The following is a 10,738-nucleotide window of genomic DNA, read 5'->3' as shown; positions in this document are numbered from 1 at the left end:
TGATCCACAGTTATACTATGTGAGATCTATCACCGAAACCCATCAAAATTTGAAAAATGGAGATTTCCTTGATGATCCACAGTTATACTATGTGAGATCTATCACCGAAACCCATCAAAATTGGAAAAATGGAGATTTCCTTGATGATCCACAGTTATACTATGTGAGATCTATCACCGAAACCCATAAAAATTGGAAAAATGGAGTTTTCCTTGATGATCCACAGTTATACTATGTGAGATCTATCACTGAAACCCATAAAAATTGGAAAAATGGAGTTTTCCTTGATGATCCACAGTTATACTATGTGAGATCTATCACTGAAACCCACTATATTTCTGGAAATTGTGATTCTACCTTGGAGTCTTGGATAGATGGTTATATTTTTGGAGACTTGAAATGTGGGTTCTGGCTTGATAACTCACAATGTGATACATATCTTGGAAACTCAACAGGAATGTGGTTATACCTTGGAGACTTGGAAAGTTGGGTTTATTTTGAAGACTTGAAATGCTACCACTCTTTGGGATCTAAACCTATCAAGAAAATTCTTACTCCCCCTTTCTACGTCATCAAACCTGAAAGCCTTAAAAGACAGAATTGTAAGAAGAGAAAAAAACATAAAAAATATACATTGTTCGTTCTGGGAAGAAAGTGCAGGCTTACTCCCCCTTTCTACATCATCAAACCTGAAAGCCTTAAAAGACAGAATTGGAAGAAGAGAAAAAAAAAAAAATATATATATATATATATATATATATATATATATATATATATATATATATATATATATATATGGAAATCTCATTTTGAAAAAGACATTGTGTTGGGCGAGGATTGAGTTGGGGTTGAGATTTTGAACGTGAGGGTTGGGGTTGAGATTTTGAATGTGAGGGTTGGGACACACACACACACACACACACACACACACACACACACACACACACACACACACACACACACACACACACACACACACACACACACACACACACACACACACACACACACACACACACACATCAACAAACCAAAGTTAAGCCTTGACTATTCTCAATGGTTAGCAACCCAGGGAATCATTATTTTGTTAATTAGAGAGAGAGAATTAAGGAACAAATGTGTAGAGTGAAGAGTAAGTACATTCCAAAGAGGTGTAAAACTAGAGGCAGAAAGAGACCAGGGTGGTTGAGCAGTCAGATCAGGAATGCTATTAATGAGAAGAAGAAGGCATTCATGAGGAATGGGCAAATACAACACATCACTTCACTGATGGGAATATTAAGGGTCAGAGAGAAAGAGGGAGGGAGAGAGGAGGGAGGAAGGGGGAGAGAGAGAGAGAGGAGGAAGGGGGAGAGAAAAAGGAGGGAGGGAGGGGGAGAGGAGGGAGGGAGAGAGAGAACGGAGGGAGGGGCAGAGAGGAGGAGGGGGAGAGGAGGGAAGGGAGGGAGAGAGAGAGAGGACGGAGAGAGAGGAGCGAGGAGGGGTGAGGAAGGGGGAGCTTGGAATGAGGGAAGAGCGAGGAGGGGAGAGTGGAGACTGCAACTCCTCAAACATCACTATACACTCCAGGAGGGGGTGAGAGCGAGGAGGATGGGGATGTGAGGAGGGGAGGGTTTCGGAGGGGGTAAGCATGATGGGGAGGGGTTCTGAACTTGTGATTAGTTGAGGGACTTGATAGTACAGGCATTTTAGCAGAAATATTTGGTCAACCTCACACGAATTGCAACAAAAGCAAACTCAACAGATTTTGGTTCCTGAATATGTCCTCAGTAACAGAAAAAAAAGTCCTAAGGGATCCTCCGGGGGGAGGAAAATTTATTAGAAAGATTTATTAGAAAGAAAAGAAAGCATATCCTGACACATTCCAGCTTGCGCTCGAATTCACCTTTGAGATGGAGCAATTGAAAGCACTCACTTTTCTCGACATACTCGTTGAGAAATCAGATTATTATTGACTACCATATGTCACAAGATTACCTTCACTGGGCAGTATACATGGTGCAACTCATTGAGTCTCACACACATTGTAAGATTGCTCTCATCACCGACCTCGTGGATAGAGCCTTGGCCACCTGCTCACCGTGCGACCTCACTGCGGAAATTGAACACAGCAAAACCATTCTGCGTGATAATGGCTTCCCTGAGCTGTCAATATTACTCCATGCACGCAAAGTGAAAAGCGGGGTTAATCAATTGATGCATGTCTCTGTCTGTCTGTCTGTCTGTCTGTCTGTCTGTCTTATCAGTTTATGACAAAGGAAGAACTAAATTGCACGTTATAATTTTGAACACAAATTGGAACACGAATATAAAGATAAGTCTAGTTTCACTGTACTTTGTCTCTGAATTTGTCCCAATCGTACATGTGCAGAGAGGAGTGAGATTGTTTTTTTTTCCTGCCTGACAGTCAAACAACATTGAAAAATCATTGCAGAGGAAACTTACTGTTTTTAAGGCCATTATGAAGGATATAAACAACGCCACAAATAACTCACGAAATGTGTTAGAATGCTGTCATATCTTTCTAATAAATAAATGAGCATTGATGAGTGGTTGAAAGAATTTGGAAAGAATACAACATCAAATTTACAACTTGTTAAATATTGTAAGAAATAAAAAATTCATAATGTGGTTATTTGTATGAGAGATGAATTAACAAATGTGCCGAAACATACAAAGAATATTATTATGAACTTAGAAGATAATGATGGGAACGGTTCTCATTGGGTTTGTATTTTTAATAGTCAAGACAAATATTATTTTGATAGTTTTGGTCTTCCACCACCTGTTGAAGTCATAAAATTCTTACAGAATGGTGTTTATCAAACATTTCAAGTCCAAGAATTAAATTCCAAGTGTTGTGGTCAATTATGTCGATATGTGTTATTTCAACTCAACAAAAATAAAAAATTTTATGATATTATTTTTAATCTAATATAAATGACTTATGTTGGTAAAGATGGTTCTATCTCTGGTGTATCTCAAGAACTGGATATTGATTTATCAAATTATTACACAAAGGCACAGGCTGAACGACATAAATATAATATAACCAAAAATATTAACATGAAAAATGCTTTTAAATTAAAAAATTATCCAAGCCCGACTGACGCGAATGACTTGGTGAAATTAAGCGATTTATCACAATATACTTAAATAAAACTGCCGTGTATTCCAAAGATACAGAAGTGTTGATACTTCTACAGATCTCCTCATGTCTTTGCTCTCCACTGTTTTGTCCTTCCCCCTCTGCCCCTTCTTGTCTCATGCACCCCCTTGCTGTGCTTTGTGTGTTCGCTCTCATATGAGCCTCGACAAGGTACACAAAAAAGTACAGTACTGCACAATAAAACCTGTGTATGAAGAGTTTAAGAACGAATGCTTCACTGTGGACGGTAAAACGACTTTCAGGCCACCCTGTACGCAAATATGGCATACCATTATATAATTACATCTTATAAATTGGATGACGATACAATGAAAACTGTAATGGGTTTGTGTTGTACCGAATGCGGTTACCATGATAACAATGCAGCGTCATAAAGACCATCGTCTGGACGCATTGTGTGTTTACCTTTGAGAACATTTAGACCATTCTGCCGCATTCGCTACTACGATGTGGTCGTACCTTGTTATGCTCTTGAGTTTTTTCAAAGAATTTCAAGAAAATATGTTTCCGGTACACCTGCAAGTGCGTCCTGGAGTGTGTGCAATAAGGAAGTCTCACCAGGTAAATGTGAAACGGAGAGAAAGACCATCGCTGATGGATAGAGGGTAAAGGGTTAAAGATCCCATTGGTTGGTATGAAAAGGAAGTTTTCGGAAGGGAGCAGATTGTGATATTAAATAATAATGACAGTTTGATTACGGTGTGAACAAATGTACTCTTAAATCTTGTTTCAAGGAAACCAAGTAACATCGTTCGATCCGTTTGCTGGGCCTGTGGTCAGAACGTCAGGTTTCAACTTCAGTTTGAAACGATCCCATTTAAGGATCATTATGATGGATATTGATTCCTGTTTTCATTGAAATAACATTAATTTATTAAACTTGTTACATCCGTGTCCACAGATCTTTGGGGAAGGTTCTCTTTTCGGCCCAATGGACGTTGGAGACCTCGTGTCGCTATGGGGGAGGTTTGAAAATGCTGTCGGGATCATCTCCATGGTGATATTTATCATCAACTTGCTTTGGGCGATATATTTATGGAGGAACAAACGGCTCCGGTAAAGCTCTTCACAAGTCTTCATTTTATGATTGATCTTCCAATTAAGAACAGTAAACTATGATCCCGATGGACCTCTCAACTGATGAATATGTTGTTATTGGAGTTTATCTATCTGGTGGTACTCTGATACATTTTCACGATGCAGAGAAATGTTCTCTCAAACGAAGTTCTGGTGATTCTTGTGTGTTCACAGAAAGGACAAGAATGTGGATGGAGAAGATGAGGCTGATGGGGAGGATAAGGATGTGGAAGATGATGATGACGACGATGACGAATGTGACTGTGACAGTGGATACAACGAATGTGATTGTGACGATGGAGACAATGAATGTGATTGCGAGGATGGAGACGACGAATGTGATTGTGATGATGATGATGACGGATGTGATTGTGAGGATGGAGAAGACGAATGTGATTGTTCCAATGACGATTCTCATTGAGGACAAGGAATACCAAGTTCGCAAGGGAGAAGGGGTGAGGCTCTATTTTGTGTTGACTAACTTCCAGGAGATTGATTTCATTTTAGTGATAGTTTTTCCAAGTCGTTTTCGATTAGATAAGGTTACGAGCACAGTTTACCCACCCTCCGCGTGGGTAGAGTTTGCAAATCACCTGCTTAAAAGAGTAGTCTGTGTTGTAAAAAGACTTTTGATTTTTGTGTGGTGTGTGTTTAAAGGGTTCGAAAGGGGTCAAACCAGTTCAATTGGTGTTAAGGTCGTATGGCCTCGAAAAAAAAGGGGATCAAAATTTGTCTATGGGGTCTCAACAGGTCTAAAGGATCTGTGGGTATAAATGTCTGAGGGGTCAAATGTTCGACGGGAGTTTAAAAGGTCATACGGGGTCTCAAGGTCTTAAGGGTCAACAGGGTTGAAATGAACAACAGCAACAACAGAAGCAGCACGGTGTTGAGGGGCTGCAGGAAAAGCAGAACCCTCATTGTGATCACAGGCTGCAACAGCAACAACATGTTACTGAGGAGCTGCAACAGCAACAACAGAAACAGCACAGTATTGAGGGGTCATACCACATGCAGGACCTTCAACAGGTAAGCACTCTTCAATACTTTGCGGCAGTTGGGGTGAACACACTGGGGGTGAACACACTGGGGGTGAACACACTGGGGGTGAACACACTGGGGGTGAACACACTGGGGGTGAACACACTGGGGGTGAACACACTGGGGGTGAACACACTGGGGGTGAACACAGCAAACCCCAAGATCGTGTTGTGAAGCTGAAATAAGTTTTGCCACTTGTTCTTTTCGAGACATTGCTGTTAATACTTCCTTCTTTGAACAAGAATGTTCTTAATTGTGAAGATAATTGTAATTAATATTTTGGTGTGAAGGTTAGTGATTGACATGGTCATCGCCACGCAGGATAAATCACAAGTTTAACTCCCCTCGATTGGATTCTTCATCTTTCGTCGTCACCTGTTCCATCAGTGCATTCCCTTCTGTGCCCTTTCTTGAACAAGTTATCAAACTGATGAAGATATCAGTGTGTTTAATGTTTTGTATTTTTATTGTTTTTTTTCCAAAGGCCCCTCAGAAGAGGTGCTCATAAACTCTCCTCCACCCACTCGAATGAAACCATCCCACCGGTTGGAATGTAAGTTGCCAAGATTCTTGCTTTACATTAAAAATGATTTCAAACTTTGTATAAACTGCATGTTCTTCACCCCAATCGTGTCCCATTCTGTCTGTTCCTCAGAAGAGTTGGGAACAAACGAATGTTTTGCTGCACTCACAGCCAGACAAGCACCAAACAGATCATCCAATTGGTGAAAGTCTGCCATGAGTGTTAATGGAACTGTATACAAGTTCAAGGTGTGTACAACTGGAAAATCATCGATTAATTAAATCGATGAACGTTGGTAATTAAATCGATGCAATCAAATTAATTAATGAAATCGAAGAATGTTGGTCGTTAAATCTAAGCAGGTCGGATGTCACGTGACAATTTTCCAGCTTCTTCAGTTCTTCCTCACTTCATCATCTGCCGTGACCAAGGCGAGTGGATTCTCGCCGAAACGTCGCATTTACCAACGAGTAGTAAGTCCAGCTTTTTTAAATTATAAACTTTTACTGTATTAAAATTGGTTGAAAAACTTAAATCAAAACCCAGTGGGTCTTTGTGGTGAAGAAAATCAAGATGTGAAATTGAAGGCAAAAGAAAAGTAAAATTGAACTGAGATGCAGAAAGCAATGGAGAGAGTAGTGTTTCCAGAATTGTGTCGGAAGGCATGATGATGAAGATGATGATGGCGGTGATATTGAGTGGTTTTCACTTCCTTTTGCTGATACGTGTGCAGAGACCCACAAAACGAGTTCCACCTTGATGACCCACAAAACGAGTTCCACCTTGATGACCCGCAAAACGAGTTCCACCTTGATGACCCAAAAAATTCTGGAAAATCAGGAAAAGAGTTTTGCCTTGATGGCTCAAAATATGAGACCTACCTTGGAGACTCAAAAAGTGGTTTCTGTCTTGGAGACCTTTGAAGTTCTCAACCGACCTATCCTTGTCATTCTTGGTTGGATAGTGCTTGATGAGTGGTAAGTTCAGGTGATTAATAATAAATGAAATTACATGGTATTTAATTCGATATTAGACATGTGATGTATTTATTTATTTATTCTTTTTCAGCAATATCAAGAAAGTGCTGGGAAGACCTGAGATTTCTTGAGACAAATTTACAATATATCTCCTCCTTTCCACTTCTTCAAACTTGAAATAACTTAAACTTCATTCTCAAGACAGAACTGGAAGAAAAAAAAACAGAAAACTTTGTTGAGTTGAAAGACTGTATTGACCTTGTACTGTGATTGAACTGCTAAAAAAAAGTAATAAACTGTTTAAAAAATAATAATTCTTTAAGTTGTTTTTTATAAATCAGTGTGAAAATGATAAATCATCTTGGGATTAGAGTTGGGTTTGGGGTGTGAGGTTAGGGTTGGGTTTGGGTTTGGGGTGTGATAGTAATGAGATGAGAGTAGTGATGAGAGTGATTGTGAAGGGATAATATCCTCAAAGGGATAATGAGTGACTTTGAAATCTTCTTATAACCCTCTCCTGAACAGTGCTTCTCCACCACTTTCTGTCTGATTTCTTTGGAAAGTTCCTTGGTCATCATGTTTGTCCTGTTGGTAGACAAAGTGATTTGCACCTTAAAACTCCTGAGGTAAGTTAGGGAGATTCAGTGATCTGAAATATAAATCCTCTAAAAATTTTAAGTCAATTGGTAGAAAATTGAGGATTTTAGAAGTCTCACCGAAGTTGTTGACCTTTGGCCTGTGTTGACCTTTTGACCTCAAAAACAATAGGCTTCTTCCTTATGACAAACTCGACCATGTGGTGAAGTTTCGTGAAGATCGTTTAAAATTGTGACCTCTCGGCAATAAACAGACAGACAAACAGACAGACAAGCCAGAAGGCGGCGATGGGTCGCCACGCCTCCGCAGCAACGTGTCCTGTCATTGGTTTGGTAAATAAATGACCATAACTTGGGAACCATTTGTCCAATTAAGATCAAACCTTGAAAAGGCACATACTCAGGTCCCCGGCAATATACCTGGCAAGTTTCACTTAGATTGGACCAGTGGTTTTCGAGAAACAGTGGTCACACACAGACAGACACACAGAGATTGCTGGAATTATAGATAGATAAATTATGATTGGTACGTTTCAACATGCCAGACTGCGTTCTCGGGTCACAATCTGAAACCAGTCAGTGCAACTGTTTTCTGCACATCCTCAATTGTTGAGCCAATGCTGTCCGAACGCAAAATCACAATTTTTTGGGGAAGCATCTTGGTTTGATGCCTGCTGTTGGCTTAATGTGGCAGGTTTGGGATCCTCGGGTCCTGAGTTCAAATTCTGCTTGGCTGTTGAATTAATACCACGTGGGATTGAGTCAGCTTGTAATCATTGTGAGGTTGGCAAAAGAGTACTAGCTTGCTGGGATGATTGAGCAATTTGAGTATCCTTTGTCAGAGTGGTGACCTGTCCAGGATTGTGCCCAATAGCCCAGGAGACTGCTTTGGCAGCAATGATGCTCTTTCCAGAGTATGGTCCCAATGGATGGATCTTGCTTTGGTTTTCACATGCTAACTGGTTGTAAACGACCTGTAACTTGACTGTCACAAATCATGTCAGTGGAATGAGCTGCTTTATATATTAGCAGCAGACAGCCCAGCACTTTGTGCAGAAGTAACTTGGAGTTCTGCGATGTGATTATTTGTAATATACTGCCTACCACTGGGTGGTCCAAAAGGATACACATTTACATTGAGAGAATTGGGGTCTTCCTCCCACCCTGAACCCCCTACCTTGTTGGTTTGAAAATGTTTTCTTCCATCTCCATTTGCCAAGAGGATTCCAACGGTCTGAAATATGATTGGGTAACTACTGGTGGGGCCGATTCTATTGATAGACACACAGACAGACAATACAACTTTATATTCAAGATACACAAAGAAGCCTTCCGTATTTATGCAGCATCGCTATAACACAGCAATCTCGAACCTCCGTCGATTTCCGAGTCGGTCTATGTGGAACTCGTGAACACAGCAACGTGCACAGTTGAGTTTATTACCTCTGCCACCGAAGATGGATGGGGGTTATATTTTCACCCCTGTCTGTCTACTTGTGAACAAGATATCTTAAAAAGTTGCGGACAGATTCAAAAAAAATTTGGGATTTCGCGTATTTTGGTGAAGATCTGGATTGGGAACTGAGTACCCTCGTCCCTCTGTACAAGGGGAAAGGTGACCCTCTGGACTGTGGCTCCTATAGAGCAATAAAGTTATTGGAGCATGGAATGAAGGTATTGGATAGGGTGTTGGAGAAGAGGATAAGGAAGAAGGTAAAGATTGACGAAATGCAGTTTGGATTTATGCCAGGAAGAGGAACGACAGATGCAATTTTTATTGTAAGGCAGTTGCAGGAAAAGTACATGGAGAAGAGGAAGAAGTTGTTTTTTGGGTTTGTTGATCTGGAGAAAGCATTTGATAGGGTCCCACGTGAAGTAATGGCATGGGCATTGAGGAAGTTAGGAGTGGAGGAATGGTTGATCAGAGTAGTGATGGCCATGTATGAGAGAGCACGCACAGCTGAAAGGACGAAGGATGGGAACAGTGGTGAGTTTGAGGTGAGGGTAGGAGTGCACCAGGGGTCGGTACTAAGTCCACTTCTATTTGTAGTTGTGATGGAGGTGCTGGCTCGGAGGGTAAAGGAGGGTTTACCGTGGGAGCTGCTGTATGCAGACGATCTGGTGTTGATTGCAGAGAGTATGGATGGACTGAAGGAGAAGATGAACAAGTGGAAGGAATGTATGGAGGCAAAAGGTTTGAAGGTGAATATCGGAAAGACGAAGGTGATGGCAAGTGGTAAAGCATGTGGTGAGGTGGAAAGGACTGGGAAGTGGCCGTGTGCTGTGTGCAGGAAGGGTGTCGGAGTGAACTCCATTCAGTGTACAATGTGTGCTGAATGGGTTCATCGAAAATGTAGTGGGGTGAGAGGGTCATTAACCAGTGTGGCAGCTACATTCAAGTGTAAGGTGTGCATCGAGGGAGCAGCAGATGAAGGAATTGTTGAGTTGGATCTTGGAGATGGTGTGAAGCTGGAAGGGGTGAAAACATTTTGCTATCTCGGAGACATGCTGAATGGAGAAGGTGGATCAGACTCTTCGACGGTTGCTAGAGTGAGATGTGCATGGAGGAAGTTTCGGGAACTGAGTGGCGTGCTGACAAAGAGGGGAGTGTCGTTGAAGCTGAAGGGAAAGGTGTATGCTACATGTGTGAGGAGTACGATGATTTATGGGAGTGAGACATGGGTACTGAACATGGAGCAGCAACAAAGGCTGGAAAGGGTGGAAATGCGAATGGTTCGTTGGATGTGTGGAGTATCGTTGAGAGAGAGGAAGACAAATTATGACTTGCGGAAGATGATGGGAATAGAGTCTGTGATGGAGGTTTTTTTTTTTTTTTGTATACCTTGGTCGAGGCTCGTATGAGAGCTAACACACAACTCACAGTAAGGAGGCATGAGACAAGAGGGGCGGGAGTGGAAGGGACAAAACATTGGGGAACAGACACATTAGGTGAACTGTGGAAGGGAGAGGGATGGGGATGGGGATGGGACAGGGAACATGGCGAAGAGAAGATGGACATTACAGGGACTTTCAGGAAGGAAAGCAGGAGAATTGAAGGAAGTGGGCTTGGGTGGATTATCGGGGGTAGAAAAGATCGAGGATTTGGATGGGGGAAGATAAGAGGTGGTGGTGAACAGCTGTTTTGAAAGCCTGGAGGGAAGAATGGGAAAGAATAGAGTGAGGAAGTTTATTCCAAAGGCGGGAAAAAAGAGGAATGAAAGAGTGAAGATGAGCAGTGATTCGTGATTTTGGTAGTTTTACCAGAAGGGGGTTGTTGGCGGACCTTGAGCGCCCTGTGGAAATGTGGTTGGGACAAATCGCAGAGAGAGCAGGGGGGGCAAGGCTGGAGAGGAGTCGG

The 10,738-nt window shown here is 41.6% G+C and overlaps 1 protein-coding gene across 1 annotated transcript in view; it reads left to right on the top strand.

Moving 5' to 3' along the window:
* The window catches only part of LOC147020562 (uncharacterized), a 9,791-nt gene extending 977 nt beyond the window's left edge, over positions 1-8,814 (top strand). Inside the window, exons 2-5 of the mRNA XM_085893800.1 lie at positions 1-602; positions 1,973-2,172; positions 4,071-4,135; positions 8,727-8,814. The exon at positions 1-602 is cut by the window's left edge and continues 308 nt beyond it. Coding sequence (XP_085749926.1) covers positions 1-602; positions 1,973-2,172; positions 4,071-4,135; positions 8,727-8,814 — 955 coding nt within the window. The remainder of the gene's footprint in view (positions 603-1,972; positions 2,173-4,070; positions 4,136-8,726) is intronic.
* The last annotated feature ends 1,924 nt before the right edge of the window (positions 8,815-10,738 follow it).

Source organism: Eptatretus burgeri, chromosome 9 (genome assembly GCF_056783735.1).
Source record: "Eptatretus burgeri isolate ZD-2024b chromosome 9, Ebu_testis_v1, whole genome shotgun sequence".
Classification (NCBI taxonomy): Eukaryota; Metazoa; Chordata; class Myxini; order Myxiniformes; family Myxinidae; genus Eptatretus; species Eptatretus burgeri.
This window is presented reverse-complemented; position numbering and strand designations above follow the sequence as displayed.